We start from the raw sequence: 23,691 nt of genomic DNA, 5'->3' as shown, positions 1-23,691 counted from the left end.
GCCCAACAGGAGGCAGAGGCCGGGCTCAACATTCCATACCCTACCTGCAAGACCTGGGAACAGATAGGGAAGATGATAGACTTTAAGAAAGCTGCCTCTCCAATGATTATATTTACCATGCTATACATTTACAACTAACATTTACTGATGGAACATTCCAAATCTACATATAACATTGTAGCCCCTTCACTGCTGGCCTTAAATACTTATAAACATCATGCCACTTGCAATTGAAAACTCTGGCACATTCACACCTTCAATGGGTTTCACACACAGAAGCAGCAACCTCAACAACATATTTATACAGTGCCTTTAACATAATAAAATGTCCCAAGGTGCTTCACAGGAGCATTATCAAAACAAAATATGACACCAAGCCAAATAAGGAGATATTAGGTAAGATGACCAAAAGCTTGGTCAAAGAGGTAGGTTTTAAGGAGTGCCTTAAAGGAGGAAAGCTAGGTAGAGAGGCAGAGGTGTCCAGGGAAGGAAATCCAGAACTTAGGGCCTAGGCAACTGAAGTCATGGCCACCAATGGTGGAGTAATTAAAATTGGGGATGCTCAAGACAGACCAGAATTAGATGATTGCAAATAGCTCGGAGGGTCGTGGGACTGGGGGAGATTGCAGAGATAGGGAGGGGCAAGGCCATGGAGGGATCTGAAAACAAGGATGAGTATTTTAAAATCAAGGCGCTGCTTGACTGGGAGCCAACGTAGGTCAATGAGCACAGGGGTAATCGGTAACAGGACTTGGTACCAGTTAAGACACAAGCAGCAGAGTTTTGGATGACCTCACGTTTCTGGAGGGTAGAATGTGGGAGACCAGCCAGGACTGCGTTGGAATAATCAAGTCTAGAGGTAACACAGGTTTTAATGAGGGTTTCAGTAGCAGATGAGCTGAGATGGGGTGAAATTGGGCAATATTACAGAGGTAGAAGTAGGCAGTCTTAGTGATAGCGCAAGTATGTGGTTGGAAGCTCACCTTGGAGTCAAATATGACACCAAGGTTGCAAACAGACTGGTTAAGTCTCAGACTGTTGCAAGGGAGAGGGATGGAGTGTGTAGTTAGGGAACGGAGTGTAAAGCAGGGACCAAAAAAGCACTACAACACAACCTAGCTGCTCAATGCATGGTACCTTAACACCCAGAAAGTGCTGTAGCTTGGACACCTGTTTGTCGTTGTGGATTTGCCGCTTCAACTTAAATATCAAGACTATTGCTCTATTTACACAAAATGACACCTAATCCAAGGAAAAGGACCCAAAATAGAAGAGGGGTGATCAATTAATCGACTTCAGCCTCCTTGGATGACATCCTGGACAACCTTATAGGACCTATTGAAGTGGTCAGAAAAGGTAAAGCTTTGGGCATCCCCCAACCTACAGATAGTTCTAGGTAAAACCACTAAGTACAACAGCAAGAAATTATTCAACTATTTGAGGGGGAGACGGTGGTGTAGTGGAAATATCACTGAACTAGTAATCCAGAGATCTAGGCTATTGCCCTGAGGACATGGGTTAATTAATAAAAATCTGGAATGGAAAGCTACTCTCAGTAATGGTGTCATGAAACTATCGTCGATTGTCATAAAAATCCATCTGGTTCACTAATGTCCTTTAGGGAAAGAAATCTGCCATCTTTATCTGGGCTGGCCTCCATGTGACGCTGGACCCACAGCAATGTGGTTGACTATTAACTGTCCTCTGAAATGGGCTAGCCACTCAGTTGTCAAGGGCAAGGAATGGGCAACAAATGCTGGCTTGCCAGCAATGCCCATATCCCATTAAGGAATAAAAAATACACTTTAGCAGCAGGAGGACTGTGAAGAAAGAGATAAGATCCTTAAGGAATGTAGGCTGAAATTTAGTATGAATAGAGACTAATGAAAATAATGACTGAAGCATTGACTACACAGGGCCATAGTTCCATATCCTGTATAATTGGAGATAATCTCAAATATGGTAATAATCCAAATTTATTTACGGGGGCCTGTTTATGGTCGGGGGGGGTGGGGGGTGGTGGTGGTGTTTAATTTTCTGAGCATATGCTGGAAAAGGATCCATTATTACTGGTAGCATACAAGGTTTCTTACTGACAGGACACACTTGCAAAATTTTGACCATCATTCAATGCAGGATCTAAACAAACTCAAAACAAAATACTTTGGTGTACAGTATCCCAGGGACTCAAGAGAGACGAAGTCATCACAAAAATCACTAAATGTTTGACAGATCCCACTTGATTGAAAACTAGCTAATATAATGGCCATATTCAATAAAGTTACAATTTAATTCAAGAAACTACAGATTAATTAGTCTTACATCAATATAGTTCTAAAATAATGGAATCAATCAACTGGAAAATTTGTAAAATAACAAACTAAAAAATAGCAGTTAATAGAGTTTCAGAAGGGGAAGGTTTGCCTGACCAATCTCACTGACTCTTTTCGAGGAGATGGTGTCCTAACAGGACTGAGGTAAACTTTGTGCCTTGTGACTTTGACAAAGTTGCTTACGAAATGCTGTTACATCAACTTAAACTAGTAGTCATTCAATGTAAAACATGTTAGAGTGAATAGGGTGCTCCAGAGTTAAGTTTTAGCATGCCTACTGTATCTAATTTACATTCGTGACTTAAATTTAGAACCTTTATGCAAACTAGTCAAATGCTGTGACCAAAGCAGAAGCTGAACCTGAAGAAGCAGCCAGTGAACCTATAAAATGAGTTAGATGAGAAAAAAAATGTTTAGAGAAGTGGTAGGTGAAAATGTAGTTTACACATAGGAAGAAAAATATAAGTATTCCATGAATATTTTAAATATCTATCAGTAAAGATCAAAATGATCTCTGAATACTTGCAGACTCCATAACGAGAATGTTAACTCCCAAGGGTGGGTGTGGGTTGGGTGGGAAGTAAAAATGTGTTAAATTTCAAAACCGACTCCAACCTGCCCACTTCCGGTTTTAATGGAGGCGGTCGGGGAATGGGCCTCCAATCTGCTCTTAGGAAGCAGATCGATCACTGAAATCTTTTAAGGAGGCTATGTGCATCCATTTTAACAGGTTTTATATTTTTAACTGTTAACCAGGTTTCCCAGGGCTTCAGAATCCAACGGGTAACAGGACGCGAGAATGGCAAGATCCATAAAGTAAGTTATTTTACAGCATTGCTTGTGGGTTCGGAGGATCAGGAGTGTTTCCTCCAGGCCTAACAAGCTTACCTCTGTACCTCGCCAATATTACTGGTAGCATACAAGTCTTCCTGCTGACAGGACACACTTGAAAAATTTTGACCATTATGCAATGCAGGATCTAAACAATCTCAAAACAAAATAGCTTGGTGTACAGTATCCCAGGGATCTCCGACTTCCCCACCCACCCCCCACCTCCCCACCATCTCCAACACTGCGACACCTCAAGACCTCCCTACACTCCCACATACCTGGCATACACTGCTCATCTAATTTCCCACCTAACAGACCGCCAGCCTGTTAATCAGGCTGGCAGTTGGGCGTGAAACATACTGGAAAAAATTAGTAAAATCCTGCAGGACATTCAAGAAACCCTTACTTTCAGATTTCACGACTGGAATCCTCTCTCCATGGCCTTGAGTAAGTAAACCCAAGCTTAAAATGCCCGATAACTAGAAAGGAGCAATGAACAAAGCAAACAGAGCTCTGAACTATATGGCCGAAACAGAATACGAATCACAGGAAGTTGTGCTTAAAGAGCTGATTATGCTGTCCCATCAGAGTACCAGCAGGTCTACATCTCACCATACACACTGTATGCCCAAAAATCGAGGAAAGCTGACTGCTTAATTTTGTGAGGCACATACAGATCCTAAATAGTTTGAACATGCTTCCTGTACTCAATGGTCCACATGCAAGAAGCATGACTGCTGGGCAGATGGGATATACAGTATAAAGCACAACACAGCAGTCTTAAAAAGATGGCTGGGAAATTTTAAACTGGTGCAGCCACTTAAATGTAAGCAATTGCATAATGGGACAAAATATTATTTCAGAATTCAGAAAGCCTGAAAATAGCATTTAAATATTTCTAAGTCTTTCTATAAGTTGTACGGTGAGAAAGAAGTAGTAAGCCAAAAGTTTGATAGTTGGCAAACTGGCAGTGATCAGCTTGGGTAGCAGGAGCATTTTCTTGCTTGGCACTCAAGGGTATCTCCTTCCTACAAGACTATATTGCAGTAGGTCTTCCAGGAGATGGTGGCCAAACTGAACACTTAGCAAAATCTAGAAACAGATGTGGAAGAAGATGGCATACTTTAAGGAATCTCATAAAGTTTTACTACCCAACAGTATCACATACTAAGCAGATGGGCCAAGATTGTATACCATAAATTGCAGTCTGTCAACCCTTCACCGAAGTCAGAGTTTTCAGGTTTTTATATTACATATTCTTTGGGCTCAGTGCTACTGGTCACTCTTGTAAACATACCTCGTGTCTCCTGCACAGGAGGGCACCTTTTCTTCTGCTCAATATCTAGTTAACAGATGGCAGGGCTGAGGGTTTGTAACAGAAAATCCTTATTCTCCTAGTTACAGGAGGTGAGTGAAAAAACAACTTGCCAAGATGGCACCAGCTTTAGACCAATTATATGAATTACATGACAATCTACAGTTTCCTCACTGAGAATATAAATTTCCTGTCCTCCTCAGGCTAAGTAAACAAAATCAGCTCAGCCACAAAGGCAAAACCTATATCGTCACACAACCTTACAGCTCCTTTGTATACTCAAACTTCAGCAAAGCACACACTCAAGCTATAATTTATAACTGAAATCTTGGTACTTTACACACATCAAATAATAGTAACATAACCCAGCTGAAAGATGCATGATCATTTCAAGGTGACTAGGATGGACTGCAGATTAATCATACGCCATTCACTGTGTTGTACTAATACAACATTTCAAGATTACTTTTCTGTTTGTACACATGTAACATAATGCACAGGAAGCACAAGCCATGCTTCTCTTGGAGGAAGATGCACTGGATATCCTTGTTAATCTCTCTGGCATGCCTTCTTCCATCTTGTTCAATTTAACCATTAAATATTGGATTATTTTTTGTCTTTAGCACCTGTGCGGAGTGCAGAGAGAAAAACTGAATGGGGAGGATCCCAACCATCTAACAAAGCAAGTTTGATTTCCTTCTTAGTACTTCCTTCTTAATATTTTCTTCTATTCATCTAGTGTTCCATCAGGAGTGGCAAGTTAAATTTGGAGTGAATATGAACCAGTAGTTGTGCTGGTGAATGCAGTCAGATAGCAGATAGTAGAGGTGCAGCTGAAGGTGAAGGCAATTTCCAAGTCAGGACTGAGCAGAGTCTGGCTACATTTGTGGAGCAAATATAATAGAAATCAGAAGGAGGTAACACGTTACTTGAAAGTTGCACAGATAAATATTAGATTAGATTAGATTAGAGATACAGCACTGAAACAGGCCCTTCGGCCCACCGAGTCTGTGCCGAACATCAACCACCCATTTATACTAATCCTACACTAATCCCATATTCCTACCAAACATCCCCACCTGTCCCTATATTTCCCTACCACCTACCTATACTAGTGACAATTTATAATGGCCAACTTACCTATCAACCTGCAAGTCTTTTGGCTGTGGGAGGAAACCGGAGCACCCGGAGGAAACCCACGCAGACACAGGGAGAACTTGCAAACTCCACACAGGCAGTACCCGGAATCGAACCCGGGTCCCTGGAGCTGTGAGGCTGCGTGCTAACCACTGCGCCGCAAAGGCTGCAAAAACCCACTCGATTAATTATGCTTATGTTGCACCCAGGAGGTGGGACTTATGCTTGCCAATACTCTTAAGGAGTTGACCGTTCCATAAATTGCAATGTTAGCTTATTTACACATCCTTTGGCACCTCGGTAACACAACTCCTCCTCTCACAGACTTCTGGATGTTCATGGGAGGAAACCACATGAAAATGTCTTGCATGCCTTGTGGACGGAGATGGCAGTGGCATTGAATGCCACATCTTTCACCCCCATTAGTGCAGACCAATGCCAGAAAATGTTCAATGATCTGATGAGGACAAGCAAGGTAACACACCAGCAACCACCCCGCACCTCCCTTTGCTTCCTTGGTCACCCTCTAAAATTAATAGCTGCACTAGTCACCCTTCATACTGCATTCCGGTTAAGGGAGTTCCAACTCAAGCTCTCACACTTTGTCTTGCTATCTTCACTAACAGAAATTACTTGCATAAGAATTTTAAAATCCCTTCCTTCACTTTAACAAGGTGACACCAGGAGATCTATTACATCAGCTGTTTGGTCCCCTAGAAGACATGCCTCATCGCAACCCTTTTCTAATTTCCTCAATCTTGTTACAGGCAATCCTTGCACAAAATGCCTATGAATGATAGGGACTCTTGGAATCTACAGACATTATTTGTGGAAACATCAGCTAAGTTTTTTGTTGTAGACGTCAATGAAACTAGTGGCAATTTCAGTAAAATTTATGACAGCACACCCCACCCCATCCCCCCCCCAAGAACCAACCAGTGATCAGTTGCTGCCGTCTTCTCCATTAGAACTACAGACTGCAGCTTTAATGGTAGTAGGAGACACCATCCTTTGTAATGACTTTCAGACTGCAAATTAGGATGCAGGTTGCTGTCTCCCAGAGCTTCCAGGATCTGCTAATTTCAATTTGACGATTCAGGACACTGATCAATAGGATACAAATCTAGGGCCCATTGGAATGAGGCTGTTGTTTCTCAAGCGAGCAGAGCATATCCCTGGCATCTGACCTTTTCCCTAATGCCACAAAAGTAGCATGTAAGAGGTGATTGATACCAGACTGCCCAGGCACATTCTCCAGAAATGTAGCCAGCAGCAGCTTCCTGCCAGAGGCAAGCTGTCATGACAGAAGGGCCATCTCAGTCTTGGGAGTCTTTTGTACCAGAGAAGCAGGCCACCAACTTTCGCGATAATGGCCTTCAGGTTGCATCCAGCAGAACTGCTAGGATAGGAGAAAGAAAGGCACCTTAAGCCAATGAGAGGAAGCATGGTGTGAGGAGAGAGAGGTTAATTTATGGTAACTTGGAGTTCCTGGTATTAAAAAAGAATGCACATTTATGTTGTGCTCTAATATCTATGGAGGTGACAGTCATACAGTAAGGGTGCACATTTTGTGCTGATTTATCCAATGAGCTCCCACAAAAATTGGTGACCCCAGATCACATCACCAAAACAGTGCAACCATTATGGGGTAGACACCTGGCAAATATAGGTACAAATCAGAATTCACCTCCAAAAATGTCAGTATGCTCGGTTTAAGGCATAAACTCACTAAAAACAACAAATACAGTTGGGGCCAATGATGCATTATAGAATAGTTATTTATTCGTTTCTGCATTTATGTAAACTACAAGTGGATAATAAACATAAGAACAGTTTTGATAAGGCTCTTGAGCCCATTTGATCTCATGCTTCCTTAATACCAAAACAAGCACCTGCACTGCTTCACTACAGAATCAAGCATACTGAAATAAAAGCCAAATACTGCGGATGCTGGAAATCTGAAATAAAAACAGAAAGTGCTGGAAATACACAGCAGGTCTGGCAGAATATGTGGAGAGAGAAACAGAGTTAACATTTCAGGTCTGTAGCTTTTCATCAGAACCAGCAAAACTTAGAAATGTGAGCAAGTGAAAAGGCGGAAGAAGAACAAAAGGGAAGGTGTGTGATAGGGCAGAGGGCAGGAGAGATTAAATGACAATGATGTCACAGAACAAAGGCAAAGGGAGTACTAATAGTTCTATTAGTCCAGAGGCAGTGTTAATGGCAGAATAACGAACAGCTCTGTCCTAAAGCAAAAAGCCTGAAAAGCAAGTCTAAGACAGGCCAATGGTTAAAAAATAAAATAAGATAAAATAAAATAAGATAAAATAAGAAAGGCAGTCAAGCTCTGAAATTGTTGAACTCAATGTTGAGTCCAGAAGGCTGTAGAGTGCCTAATCAGAAGATGAGGTACTGTTCCTCGAGCGTGCATTAAGGTTCACTGGAATACCGCAGCAGGCCAAGGACAGAAATGTTGGCATGGGAGCAGGATGGTGAATTAAAGTGGACCAGAGTGTCGCGGAGGGGACAATCCCTTCGGAATGCCACCACCAAGAACATCTTCCCCTCCCCTGTCAGCATTCCGAAGGGATCGTTCCCTCCTCAACTCACTGGTCCATTCCTCCATCACCTCCGATGCCTCATCCCCTTCCCACAGCATCTACCCATGTAATCGCAGGTGTAATATCTTCCCTCTTACCTCTTCTCCCCTCACCATCCAAGGCCCCAAACACTCCTTCCAGGTGAAGCAGCACTGTACTTGTATTTCTTTCAATTCAGTACACTGTATTCGCTGCTCACAATGCGGTCGCCTCTACATTGGGAGACCAAACACAGATTGAGTCACCACTTTGTGGAGCACCTCCACTCAGTCCGCAAGCATGACCCCAAGCTTCCAGTTGCTTGCCATTTTAATTCACCATCCTGTTCTCACGCCAACATTTCTGTCCTTGGCCTGCTGCAACGTTCCAGTGAAACTCAACACAAGCTTGAGGAACAGTACCTCATCTTCCGATTAGACACTCTACAGCCTTCTGGACTCAACATTGAGTTCAACAATCTCAGAGCATGGCACTGGATGTCTTTTGTTAATGCGTCGGATAAGGTGAAGGATGAATTGAAACTGCGGAGTAGAACAGCTTTGAGATAAGGTGAGGCGGTGCTTCTGTAGAGAGAGGTCTAGTGTGTATATGTGGCAGCACATGGCACCGGTACATGTGGCGGCACATGGCACTGCCTCCTTCTACCTCCTTCCCAAAATCCACAAACAAGACTGTCCCGGCAGACCCATTGTTTCGGCCTGTTACTGCCCTACTGAACTTATTTCTTCCTATCTTGACTCTATCTTTTCTCCCCTGGTCCAGTCTCTTCCCACCTACATCCGTGACTCTTCTGACGCCCTGCGTCATTTTGACAATTTCCAGTTTCCTGGCCCTAACCGCCTGCTCTTCACTATGGACGTCCAATCTCTCTATACCTCCATCCCCCACCAGGACGGTTTGAGGGCTCTCCGCTTCTTCCTTGAACAGAGGCCCAACCAGTCCCCATCAACCACCACCCTCCTCCGCCTGGCTGAACTTGTCCTCACACTGAACAACTTCTCCTTCAACTCCACTCACTTCCTTCAAGTAAAAGGTGTTGCAATGGGTACCTGCATGGGTCCTAGTCTTTTTGTGGGATATGTCGAACATTCCTTGTTCCAGTCCTACTCAGGCCCCGTCCCCCAAGTCATTGATGACTGCATCGGTGCCGTTTCCTGCTCCCGCACGGAACTAGAAAACTTTATCAACTTTGCTTCTAATTTCCGCCCTTCTCTCACCTTCACAGGTGCATCTCCGACACTTCTCTTCCCTTCCTCGACTTCTCTGTCTCCATCTCTGGGGATAGGCTGTCTACTAATACTCATTACAAGCCCATTGACTCCCACAGCTACCTCGACTACACTTCTTCACACCCTGCCTCCAGCAAGGTCTCCATTCCATTCTCCCAGTTTCTCCGTCTCCGACGCATCTGCTCTGATGATGCTACCTTCCACGACAGTGCTTCTGATATGTCTTCCTTTTTCCTCAACCAAGGATTCCACCGCACTGTGGTTGACAGGGCCCTCAACCATGTCCGGCCCATTTCCCGCACCTCTACCCTCACCCCTTCCCCTCCCTCCCAGAACAGAGACAGGGTTCCCCTTGTCCTCACTTTCCACCCCACCAGCCTCCACATCCAAAGGATCATCCTCCGCCATTTTCGCCACCTCCAGCGTGATCCCACTACCAAACGCATCTTCCCTTCCCTTGTCAACATTCCAAAGGGATAGTTTCCTCCGTGACACCCTGGTCCACTCCTCCATTACCCCCGACACCTCTTCCCCTTCCTATGGCACCTTCCCCTGCAATCGCAGGAGGTGTAATACCTGCCCATTTACCTCCTCTCTCCTCACTGTCCAAGGCCCCAAACACTCCTTTCAGGTGAAGCAGCAATTTACTTGTATTTCTTTCAATTTAGTATACTGTATTCGCTGCTCACAATGTGGTCTCCTCTACATTGGGGAGACCAAATGCAGATTGGGTGACCGCTTTGCGGAACACCTCCGCTCAGTCTGTAAGCATGACCCCGAGCTTCCGGTTGCTGGCCATTTCAACACCCCCTCCTGCTCTCATGCTCACATTTCTCTCCTGGGATTGCTGCAGTGTTCCAGCGGACATCAACACAAGCTCGAGGAACAGCATCTCATTTATTGATTAGGCACGCTACAGACTGACGGACTGAACATTGAGTTCAATAATTTCATCGCATGACGGGCCCCTCTTTTTATATTTAGTTATTTTTTCTTTTTTTCTTTGGTTATTTTATTTTAGTTTTTTTTAGTTTGTTTAGTTTGTTTCTACTGTGCCTACCCACTGTTTCTGGTTTTTTTAATGTTTGTGCTTGGAGTACTTTGTGCTTTACAGTCTATTCACACCCTCTCTGTACTAACGCTTTGTCTTTCAACACACCATTAACATACCATTTGCCTTTGTTCCATGACCTTCTTGACAGTTATTCTCTGTGACCCTCTGTCCTATCAACACCTTCTCTTTTGTTATCTCTTGCCCCACCCCCTGCTTTACTTGCTTATAACCTTTTACATTTCTAATATCTGCAAGTTCTGATGAAGGGTCACTGACCTGAAACGTTAACTCAGCTTCTCTCTCCACAGATGCTGCCAGACCTGCTAAGTATTTCCAGCATTTTTGTTTTTAAATTTCAGAGCATAACTGCCTTTTTTATATTATTTTTTAACCATAGGCCTGTCTTAAACTTGTTTTCCAGGTTTTTTACTTTTGGACAGAGCTGTTCATTATTCTACCATTAACACTGTCTCTGGGCTAATGCTTTGCCTTTTAATTTAGCTATTAGCACTCCCTTTGCCTTTGTTCCGTGACATCATTGTCATTTAATCTCTCCTGCCCTCTGTCCTATCACACACCTTCCCTTTTGTTCTCTTCCCCCTACCCCCTTTTCACTTGCTCAGACCCTATTCCATTTCTAACCTTTGCCAGTTCTGATGAAAAGGTCAAAGACCTGAAATGTTAATTCTGTTTGTCTCTCCACAGATGCTGCCACACCCGCTGAGTATTTCCAGCACTTTCTGTTTTTATTTCAAGCATACTGAATATGTTTTTGGGGAGGTCCTTTAATCCGTTGAAAGCCACGTTCAGCTGTGTGAACTTAAGACCAGGCGTAGACTGGAGTACGGAGTTGAAATATGGCAGGACTGGCATCAAACCAGTTTTGTGCACTGATTGACTTCATAATGCCTGCTCTGTATGCTGCCAGTGGTCAGTATGTACATCCGCACAAAGCCCTGTACTAAGATGGTGTCCTACTTCTTGTCGGAAGTTTGCGCACACATTTCGGACCCCATTTTCGATGGTTAGGAGACCCGAAAAACCAGCTACAGCCTAATTTAGTTTTCACTATTTTTTGTTCCCTCACTGTTTGTAAATCTTATTCATAATACTACATTTGGAGATGTCTGCGTATCATATAGTTCATGAAATATGCAACATGAATACATTTTTTTTAAAGTGTGTTTAAATCATAGGTCCCTGGTCACGCTAGCCCTTTCCTAAGCCAGCTGAAAGTTTGGCGATGGTAAAATCAGAAGTTGACATCCTACATGCTCAGAAAGTAAGAGAAATACATAGGCCCAGCACCTCATGCAAGCTGCTAACTAAAAAAAAAAGTAATAAAATTAATAAAAGATAACATAGTATGTAAAATCTATTAATTTTGCCATTAAAACTTCTTTGGAGGATAGGCATGATGTGCAAATTTTTATTGTACAATTAAGTTTTTTCCACACGAATTGAAGAAATTCAAAATACTACCATTTAAAGCTGAAGGAATTCTAAAATAGTCAAACATTTACAAAAGAATGGTAAGGTACAAGATGTTAAGGCATTAAGATGTCCTGGGATCATATGAATTGCACATTTTGGCATCATTAAAGTTAAAATAATTGCTGTTTAGTCATTAACATAAATCAAAGGTGACAAACAAAGCAAATTCCAATCCTTTTCATATATTTATACCAGAGAATTTCACACCATAGGATTAGATAGCTGAAAATGAGATATTTCTCCTTGTTTGGGGTGTCTATCAAAATAATCAGCCAGTTAAACAACTCTGTCACAACCCCTTCTGCTCTCTCTATTTTATCTATACTGTCTTGCATGCCCCGATCTGCCAAGAATGAGGCACACATTATTTCATCACACGAACTTTAAGACTTAAAATTGTTGCTGGGATGAGGGCCTATCACAAGGAATTGCCAAGCCCCTGACCGGAAAGACATTTGCATAGTAACAGACAGTGCTTGGAAAGGACAAAGGGACCACTCCCTGCTCTAGACTTTTGATTACCAGACGTTGAAGGTGGAGAGACCAGCATTCCAGGTTAACTGCTAAGATGGCCGAATACACAAACAGACGTGGTCAGACCAGTTGAGTCACATGACTAACTGGCAGTTGGTTTTTTTTTAATTTGAACTTGCCACAGAGCTTTGGAACTCAGAAAGCTGTTTGCTCCTGGACTGAAAAGATCTCTCTCTTGTCTGCTCCCATCTCTTTCTCACAGAACTGAAGACCCATTGAAGACACCTGAACCCCAAGAGAGAAAAGTCTCTTACAGTGAAGAAGATTTAAGAAGAATACTGGGCCCCAACGAAAAGCAAGACTACCTACAATCAAGGACTACAGCGAGCTCGAAGCACAGTAAAAAATTCCTCTTCAGAGATTGCCTCAAACTTTTTTACTTTAATTTTCTTCTGCTCTTTTCTGTCTCCGTTTTGTATGTGCATATCACGTATGCATGCTAGCGTGGGGTGCAGTGTGTATCAGTAGGCATCAACCGATTTAAAGTTTAAGCTTAAGGTTTAATAAATTTCACTTTTCTTCTTTAAACCTGAGAAAACCTGGTTGTGCTCATTTCTTTGCCTTATAATTGGAAAGTGGTGAACAAGGATTCACCAAGGGGGAGCTCAAAACACAATATGTTAAAAATTAAACCCTGTTACAATAAGACCAGGTAAAGACAGTAAAAGACCCCTAGACACCTTTCTCACCTGGTCGTAACAATACTATTATAGTCATTTCTGCTATGAACTTTACACTTGTTGCTCAAGCTCCAATTACTACTATCTCATGGAGATACTTTCATCTTTCCTGAGTTAAAACGATGATTCACCCCACCAGTTCTTACTCCAAATCATTCCTCTCAAATGTCTCTAAAATATGGAACTCCTTACCTTCCACAGAGTTGCCTACCTGATAGAATCTCTTAGACTTTTAAAATCCAAATTTGGCATTGCTAATGACTACTTTTTAAATTTACTTTGGCCCTGAAATTACATCATGGAATACTAATGTGTTACTCTGAAATACCTTTCTCCACTAATTTAATGGAGGCATTAACCCAATCTATCCCATGGTACAAACTTCAGGCACTTATCTTCCCTCAACCTCTCTTCAATTTCAGTAGTGTCCTGCATTTCAAACTTTGGATTTCTCATTCTTAAAAAAAAGGTTAAACAAACTCATTTAAAATAAAAATTTCGAAGATTTCATTACCAAGCTCTCATTTTATTTAATGGACAATCCAGCAAAAATCAGAAACAAACAATATCTGAGAAAGCAGATAGGAAAATAGCATTTACTGCTCCAATCTGACTTGGTCTGACTCCTTATGCTATTTTCTTCCCCATCACTTACCTACGCATCTTGACCCATCCGCAGTGGGTAGGTACCCATGATGACACTTGCAAAAGTAGCTGCCAACTGTGTTGGAGCATTCACCTCCATAGCATATACCAGGAATAGTAGCGCACTCATCAACATCTACGTAATAAAAGAGTTCACAGTTAGTAAATTAAATGTAATTGTAACCTGCTGCGTCATTTAAACATCTAGTTATTTTTACCCCTTTGATTACTATATTGGAGTGACTGCTATTACTACAATTCAGCCAGTCTCTAACTATTCTTTCTCAATCCTCATTATAAACAGCAGCTTCCATCAACATGCCCACATTCTTGTGAACCAAAACATAACCTTACGAATGTAGTGAATAGGATGTAGAAAACTTGAGGTCTAATAAGTTCCCTTTGTTACTAGATAATATTGAAAACAGCACAGGATACAGACTGTATATTCCCGATGCCAATCAAGCTAGCTTTGAAAACAGTCCATGTACTGGGTCTGCTGAAAACAGACTTCAAACACAAATAGGTGATCTCAAATGACACAGAGCCCTGGGGCACAAGCACATGATTACTAAACAGGACAGTCTGCATTAGAATTCAAATTACTCCTTTATATATTAAAGCCATAGCATCATCTTAAGTTATTTAAAATGGCAACCTCTTCAACATTACTAAATACGTACATACGAATTAGGCCCCTTGAGCCAGCTCCGCCATTTGATAAGATCATGGCTTTCTTGTCTACCCCCATACGCTTTGACTCCCTTGTCAATCAAGACTCTGCCTCCACTGCTCTCTGGGAAGAGAATTCCACAGAGTAACGACCCTCTGGGAGTAGAAATTCTCCTCAGCTCCATCTTAAATGGGAGACCCATTTTTAAAAAACTGTGTCCCCTAGTTCTAGTCTCTCCCACAAGGGGAAACATCCTCTCAGCATCCACCTATCAAATCCCCTCAGGATCTTATAGGTTTCAATAAGATCACCTCTCATTCTTCTAAACTCTAAGATACAGGCCCAGCCTGTCCAACCTTTCCTCATAAGATAACCCCTCATCCCAGGAATCAGTTGAGTGAACCTTGTCTGAACTGTTTCTAATACAATTATATCCTTTCTTAAGTAAGGAGACCAAAACTGTACACAGTACTCCAGATGTGGTCTCAACATCGCCCTGTACAACTGTAGCGAAATTTCCCTATTTTTATATTTGATTCCCCTTGCAATAAACAACAACATTCCATTTGCCTTCCTAGTCACTTGCTGTACCTGCGTACTAACTTTTTTCAATTCATGTACCAGAACACTCAGATCCCTCTGTACCGCAGAGTTCTGCAAACTCTCGCCATTTAAATAATATACTGCTATTCTATTATTCCTGTCAAAGTGGACAAGTTCACATTTTCCCACATTATACACCATCTGCCAAATTTGTGCCCACTCACTTAACCAATCTATATCCCTTGGCAGACTCCTTATGTCCCCTTCACAACTTACTCTCTATCTATCTTTGTGTCATCGGAAAAGTTAGCAACCACACAATCTGTCCCTTCATCCAAGTCGTTAATATAGATTGTAAATAGTTGAAGCCCCAGCCCTGATCCCTGTGGCACTCCACCAGTTACAGCTTGCCAACCAGAAAGTGACCCATTTATCCCTACTATAAAAGCAAAATACTGCGGATGCTGGAAATCTGAAACAAAAACAAGAAACGCTGGAATCACTCAGCAGGTCCGGTAGCATCTGTGGAAAGAGAAGCAGAGTTAACGTTTCGGGTCAGTGACCCTTCTTCGGAACTGACAAATATTAGAAGTCACAGATTATAAGCAAGTGAGGTGGGGGTGGGGCAAGAGATAACAAAGGAGAAGGTGCAGATTGGACCAGGCCACATAGCTGACCAAATGGTCACGGAGCAAAGGCAAACAATATGTTAATGGTGTGTTGAAAGACAAAGCATTAGTACAGATTAGGTGTGAATACACTGAATATTGAACAGCAGCAAGTGCAAACCTGAAAAAAACCGTGGGTAAGCAAACTGAACAAACTAAGATGAAATGAAATAAATGCAAAAAAAGATTGTAAAAAATGTAAAAAAGAATGTAAAAAAAAAGGAAGAAAAAATAATTAAAAAAGAAAGTAAAATGGGGGGCTGTCATGCTCTGAAATTATTGAACTCAATGTTCAGTCCGGCAGGCTGTAGTGTGCCTAATCGGTAGATGAGATGCTGTTCCTCGAGCTTGCGCTGATGTTCACTGGAACACTGCAGCAATCCCAGGACAGAGATGTGAGCATGAGAGCAGGGGGGAGTGTTGAAATGGCAAGCAACCGGAAGCTCAGGGTCCTGCTTGCGGACTGAGCGGAGATGTTCCGCAAAGCGGTCACCCAGTCTGCGCTTGGTCTCCCCAATGTAGAGGAGACCACACTGTGAGCAGCGAATACAGTATACTACATTGAAAGAAGTACAAGTAAATCGCTGCTTCACCTGAAAGGAGTGTTTGGGGCCTGGGATAGTGAGGAGAGAGGAGGTAAATGGGCAGGTATTACACCTCCTGCGATTGCAGGGGAAGGTGCCCTGGGATGGGGACGAGGTGGTGGGGGTAATGGAGGAGTGGACCAGGGTGTCGCGGAGGGAACGATCCCTTCGGAATGCTGACAGGGGAAGGGAGGGGAAGATGCGACTGGTAGTGGCATCACGCTGGAGGTGGCGAAAATAGCGGAGGATGATCCTTTGGATATGGAGGCTGGTGGGATGAAAAGTGAGGACAAGGGGAACCCTGTCACGGTTCTGGGAGGGAGGGGAAGGGGTGAGGGTAGAGGTGCGGGGAATGGGTCGGACACGGTTGAGGGCCCTGTCAACCACAGTGGGGGGAAATCCTCGGTTGAGGAAAAAGGAGGTCATATCAGAAGCACCGTCATGGAAGGTAGCATCATCAGAGCAGATGCGTCGGAGACGGAGAAACTGGGAGAATGGAATGGAGTCCTTACAGGAGGTAGGGTGTGAAGAAGTGTAGTCGAGGTAGCTGTGGGAATCGGTGGGCTTATAATGGATATTGGTAGACAACCTATCCCCAGAGATGGAGACAGAGAAGTCGAGGAAGGGAAGGGAAGTGTCAGAGATGGACCATGTAAAGGTGAGAGAAGGGTGGAAATTGGAAGCAAAGTTGATAAAGTTTTCTAGTTCGGGGCGGGAGCAGGAAACGGCACCGATACAGTCATCAATGTACCGGAAAATGAGTTGGGGGAGGGGGCCTGAGTAGGACTGGAACAAAGAATGCTCGACATATCCCACAAAAAGACAGGCATAACTAGAACCCATGCGGGTACCCATAGCGACACCTTTCACTTGAAGGAAGTGCGTGGAGTTGAAGGAGAAGTTGTTCAATGTGAGAACAAGTTCAGCCAGGTGGAGGAGGGTGGTGGTGGATGGGGACTGGTTGGGCCTCTGTTTAAGGAAGAAGCGGAGAGCCCTCAAACCATCCTGGTGGGGGATGGAGGTGTAGAGCGATTGGACGTCCATAGTGAAGAGGAGGTGGTTGGGACCAGGAAACTGGAAATTGTCAAAATGACGTAGGGCGTCAGAAGAGTCACGGATGTAGGTGGGAAGAGACTGGACTTGCGGAGAAAAGATAGAGTCGATACTCCCTTCCCCTGTCAGCATTCCGAAGGGATCGTTCCCTCCGCGACACCCTGGTCCACTCCTCCATTACCCCCACCACCTCGTCCCCGTCCCAGGGCACCTTCCCCTGCAATCGCAGGAGGTGTAATAACTGCCCATTTACCTCCTCTCTCCTCACTATCCCAGGCCCCAAACACTCCTTTCAGGTGAAGGAGCGATTTACTTGTACTTCTTTCAATGTAGTATACTGTATTCGCTGCTCACAGTGTGGTCTCCTCTACATTGGGGAGACCAAGCGCAGACTGGGTGACCGCTTTGCGGAACATCTCCGCTCAGTCCGCAAGCAGGACCCTGAGCTTCCGGTTGCTTGCCATTTCAACACTCCCCCCTGCTCTCATGCTCACATCTCTGTCCTGGGATTGCTGCAGTGTTCCAGTGAACATCAACGCAAGCTCGAGGAACAGCATCTCATCTACCAATTAGGCACACTACAGCCTGCCGGACTGAACATTGAGTTCAATAATTTCAGAGCATGACAGCCTGCCATTTTACTTTCATTTTTAATTATTTTTTCTTCCTTTTTTTTTTACATTCTTTACAATCTTTTTTTGCATTTATTTCATTTCATCTTAGTTTGTTCAGTTTGCTTACCCACTGTTTTTTTCAGGTTTGCACTTGCTGCTGTTCAATATTCAGTGTATTCACACCTAATCTGTACTAATGCTTTGTCTTTCAACACACCATTAGCATATTGTTTGCCTTTGCTCCGTGACCTTTTGGTCAGCTATGTGGCCTGGTCCAATCTGCACCTTCTCCTTTGTTATCTCTTGCCCCACCCCCACCTCACTTGCTTATAATCTGTGACTTTTCTAATATTTGTCAGTTCCGAAGAAGGGTCACTGACCCGAAACGTTTACTCTGCTTCTCTTTCCACAGATGCTGCCAGACCTGCTGAGTGATTCCAGCATTTCTTGTTTTTGTTCCATTTATCCCTACTGTCTGTTTCCTGTGAGCTAACCAATCCTCTATCCACGCTAATATGTTAATCCCTACACCATGAACTCGTATTTTGTGTAGTAACCTCTGATGTGGCATCTTATCAAATGGCTTTTGGAAATCCATGTAGATCAGATCTACAGGTTTCCCTTTATCCATGTTATTTCATCAATGAACACTAATGAATTAGTCAAATAATTTCTCCTTCACAAAACCATGTTGACACTGCCTGATTGCATTAATATTTTCTAAGTGCCCTGCTATAACCTCCTTAATAATTGTTTCTAGCATTTTTTCCATGACAGATGTTAGGCTAACTGGCCTGTAGTTTCCTGCTTCCTGTCTCCCACCTTTTTTGAATACAGGACTCAAATTTGCTATTTTCCAATCTGATGAAACCTTTCCAGAACATAGAGAATTTTTGAAAATTTCAACCAATGCATTTACTATCGCAGCAACCACCTCATTATGACCCTAGAATGCAGGCCATCAGGTCCTGGGGACTTGACAGCCTTTAGTTCTAATAGTTTTCTCAGTACCCTTTCCCTGATGATTGTAATTGTTTCAAGCTTCTCCCTCCCTTTCACCTCATGATCTACAAGTATGTCTGGGATGTCATCGATGTCTTCTACAGTGAAGACAGACATAAAATATCTGCTCAATGCTTCGTCATTTCCTTATTTCCCATTATTAATTCCCCAGTCTCACCCTCTAAGCGACCATTGCTCACTTTAGTTACTCTTTTTCTTTTTAAATACTTGTAGAAACTCTTAGTGTCTGTTTTTATATTTCTAGCTAGCTTTCTCTGATACTCTAATTTCTCCTTCATTTTTTTTTAGTCATTCTTTACTGGTTTTTAAATTCTGTCCAATCTTCGGACCTACCACTAATCTTCGCAAAATTGTACACTTTTTCTTTCAATTTGATACTATCTTTAACTTCCTTAGTTAACCATGAATGGTGCCTCCCACTCCTAGCATCCTTCTCACTGGAATGGATCTTTGCTGAGTGTTATGAAATATCTCCTTAAATGTCTGCTACTGCATCTCTACTGTCCTACCCTTTAACCTAATATCCCAGTTCACATTAGCCAGCTCTGTCTTCATACCCTTGTAATTGCCTTTATTTAAATTTAAATAAAGTTTTAGACCGACTCTTCTCACCCTCAAATTGAATGTGAAAATTAATCATGTTATGATCACTGCTAATCATGTTACGATCTCTTCTCCCTCCCCACCCCGCTCAATTTGGATGCATCACTATTAGGGTTGCCATTTTAAATGCAGTTCAACTACAAAATAAAATATTTATCACTAGAATGAATGTGTTCTATTATATTAGGCAGTTATATTATATTAGGTTCACTAATGCCCTTTAGGGAAGGAAATCTCCTTACCTGGTCTGGCCTACAAGTGACTCCAGACCCACAGCAATGTGGTTGACTCTTACATGCCCTCTGAAATGGCCTAGCAAGCCACTCAGTTGTATCTAACTGCTACAAAGTCAATAAGGAATGAAACCGGACGGACCACCCGACATCAACCTAGGCACCGGAAATGGCAAGGACAAACCCAGCCCCATCAACACAGCAAAGTCTTCCTTACTAACATCTGGGGCTTGTGCGAAAGTTGGGAGAGCTGTCCCACAAACTAGTCAAGCCTGATGCAGTCATACTCACCGAATAATACCTTACAGATAATGTCCCAGACACCGCCATCACCATCCCCGGGTTTATCCTGTCCCACCGGCAGAATAGATCCAGCAGAGGTGGTGGTACAGTGATATAAAGTCGGGAAGGAGTCGCCCTCAACATAGACTCCAGACTCCATGAGGTTTCATGGCATCAGATCAAACATGGGCAAGGAAAACTCCTGCTGATTACCACCTACGGCTGCCCTCAGCTGATGAATCAGTACTCCTCCATGTTGAACAGCACTTGGAGGAAGCACTGAGGGTGGCAAGGGCGCAGAATGTACTCTGGGTGGAGGACTTCAATGTCCATCACCAACAGAGGCTCAGTAACACCACTGACTGACAGAACTGGCAGTTTCCTAAAGGACATAGCTGCAAGGCTGGGTCTGTGGCAGGTGGTGAGGGAAAGAACAAGAGGGAAAAATATACTTGACCTCGTCCTCACCAAACTGCCTACCGCAGATGCATGTGTCCATGACTGTATTGGTAGGAGTGACCACCGCACGGTCCTTGTGGAAACAAAGTCTTGTCTTCACATTGAGGATACCCTCTATCATGTTGTGTGGCAATACCACCGTGCTAAATGGGATAGATTTCGAACAGATCTAGAAATGCAAAACTGGGCATCCATGAGGCGCTGTGGGCCATCAGCAGAAACAGCAGAATTGTCCTCAACCACAATCTGTAACCTCATGGCCCGGCATATTCCCTACTCTACCATTACTATCAAGCCGGGGAACCAATCCTACTTCAATGAAGAATGCAGGAGGGCATGCCAGGAGCAGCACCAGGCATACCTAAAAATGAGGTGTCAACGTGGTGAAGCTACAACACAGGACTACCTGCGTGCCAAACAGCGTAAGCAGCATGCGACAGACAGAGCGAAGCAATCCCGTAACCAACGGAGCAGATCTAAGCTCTGCAGTCCTGCCACATCCAGTCGTGAATGGTGTTGGACAATCAAACAACTAACTGGAGGAGGTGGCTCCACAAATATCCCCATCCTCAATGATGGGGGAGCCCAGCATATCAGTGCAAAAGATAAGGCTGAAGCATTTGCAACAATCTTCAGCCAGAAGTGCTGAGTTGATGATCCATCTCAGCCTCCTCCTGAAGTCCCCAGCATCACAAATGCCAATCTTCAGCCAACTTGATACACTCTGCATGATATCAAGAAACGACTAAAGGCACTGGATACTGCAAGGACTATGGGCCCTAACAACATTTCAGCATAGGACTGAAGACCTGTGCTCCAGAACCTGCCACGCCCCGAGCCAAGCTGTTCCTGTGCAGCTACAACACTGGCATCTACCCAGCAATGTGGAAAATTGCCCAGGTATGTCCTGTACACAAAAAGCAGGACAAGTCCAATCCGGCCAGTTAACGTCCCATCAGTCTACTCTCAATCATCAGTAAAGTGATGGAAGGGGTCATTACCAGTGTTATCAAGCAGCACTTGCTTAACAATAACCTGCTCAGTGACGCTCATTTTGGGTTCCACCAGGGCCACTCAGCTCCTGACCTTATTATAGACTTGGTTCAAACATGAACAAAAGAGCTGAACTCAAGAGGTGAGGTGAGAGTGACTGCCCTTGACATCAAGGCAGCATTTGACTGAGTATGGCATCAAGGAACCCTAGCAAAACTGAAGTCAATGGGAATCAGGGGGAAAACTCTCCACTGGTTGGAGTTGTACCTAGCACAAAGCAAGATGGTGGTGTTTCTTGGAGGTCAATCATATCAGCTCCAGGTATCACTGCAGGAGTTCCTCAGGGCAGTGTCCTAGGCCCAACCATCTTCATCGATGACCTTCCTTCAGTCATAAGGTCAGAAGTGGGGATGTTCACTGATGGTTGCACAATGTTCAGCACCAGTCGCGACTCCTCAGATACTGAAGCAGTCCGTCTAGAAATGCAGCAAGACCTGGACAACATCCAGGCTTGAGCAGATAAGTGGCAAGTAACATTCGCACCACACAAGTGCCAGGCGATGACCATCTCCAACAATAGAGAATCTAACCATCTCCCCTTGATGTTCAATGGCATTATGATCGCTGAATCCCCCACTATCAGCACCCTGGAGGTTACCATTGACCAGAAACTGAACTGGAGTCGCCATATAAATTCCGTGGCTACAAGAACAGGTCAGACACTAGGAATCCTGCGGCGAGTAACTCACCTCCTGACTCCCCAAAGTCTGTCCACCATCTACAAGGCACAAGTCAGCAGTGTGATGGAATACTCTCCACTTGCCTGGATGGGTGCAGCTCCAACAACACTCAAGAAGCTCTACACCATCCAGGACAAAGCAGCCTGCTTGATTGACACACCATCCACAAACATTCACTCCCTCCACCACTGACTCACAGTGACAGCAGTGTGTACCATCTACAAGATGCACTGCAGCGACGCACCAAGGCTCCTTAGACTGCACCTACCAAACCCGCAATCTCTACCACCTATTAGGACAAGAGCAGCAGATGCATGGGAACACCATCACCTCCAAGCCACACCATTCTGACTTGGAACTATATCGCTGTTCCTTCCCTGTCACTGGGTCAAAATCCTGGAACTCCCTTCCTAACAGCACTGTGGGTGTCCCTACCCCACATGGACTGCAGCAGTTCAGGAAGGCAGCTCACAAGGGCAATTAGGGATGGGCAATAAATGCTGGTCTAGCCAGCAATGCCCACATCCCATTAATGAATAAAAAAAAACAATGCAGGTATCGCATTAGCTCAGACAGTGCCTAATTGTTTAACGACAGAAACAATTCTTTCTTTTTAATGTAGGGACAGCACCAATTAATTAAAGGGTGTAGGAGCACCTAAGTCTAGATATCTAAGTTGGACTAAGATTTGGATATTCACAGAGTGATCCACTTAAACATGCTTCACATTATTGTGGATACCTTTGGCTTTGTATTCCATATTCACTGACAATATGTATATTCGAAGCGAAAAACAAGAGAATCACTATGTCAATTTGGTCTGTAAGCAGGCATACATGTAGCAGGATTGAGTGTTGTTTTTTATTTTCGGGCATACATAACACTCTTAAAGGGACAGGCAACTTCTTGTTATTTAACCTCCCCCCCTGCCACCCCACAAATGAATACCCCTCCCTTTCGCAGTCTCCCTGGGTCACAAATGTCCAGTGTCCAAGAGATCTCCCAGACTATCACAATAATGCTCTCATGAAGCTGCCAAGAAGTGAACAAAAGCAGTCTGAACACTCCATTGTGGCATATGATGTTGCATTTTTGCATTACCGCATTATTGTTTGTTTAAACACCACAACCCTCCTGCTTCCCAATGTCATGCAGTATTTCTCTGTTGATACCATATAGATAGGTCTTCTTTTAGATCAGCCATAATGAAAAGATAAAAGGTCGTGACTTCATGTAGGTTTGTTCAGACCTAGATTTTCTTTCGCTCCCTCCTTTTAGAGATATGTTTTGGCATCATTTGAAATTCATGGAAACTCATGGTTATGAGGAGTTAAGAACTTCATGTGCATCATAAATTGAACAATGTTCCGT

General features: G+C 43.6%; 1 protein-coding gene across 1 annotated transcript in view; it reads right to left on the bottom strand.

Moving 5' to 3' along the window:
- Positions 1-23,691, bottom strand: part of LOC137350605 (fibrillin-1-like) — a 670,523-nt gene that overhangs the window by 420,157 nt on the left and 226,675 nt on the right. The window contains exon 8 of the mRNA XM_068015324.1: positions 13,863-13,988. Coding sequence (XP_067871425.1) covers positions 13,863-13,988 — 126 coding nt within the window. The remainder of the gene's footprint in view (positions 1-13,862; positions 13,989-23,691) is intronic.

This window comes from Heterodontus francisci, chromosome 35 (assembly GCF_036365525.1).
Source record: "Heterodontus francisci isolate sHetFra1 chromosome 35, sHetFra1.hap1, whole genome shotgun sequence".
Lineage (NCBI taxonomy): Eukaryota > Metazoa > Chordata > Chondrichthyes > Heterodontiformes > Heterodontidae > Heterodontus > Heterodontus francisci.
Note: the sequence above shows the minus strand (reverse complement) of the source record. Positions and strands in the feature narration are given on the sequence as shown.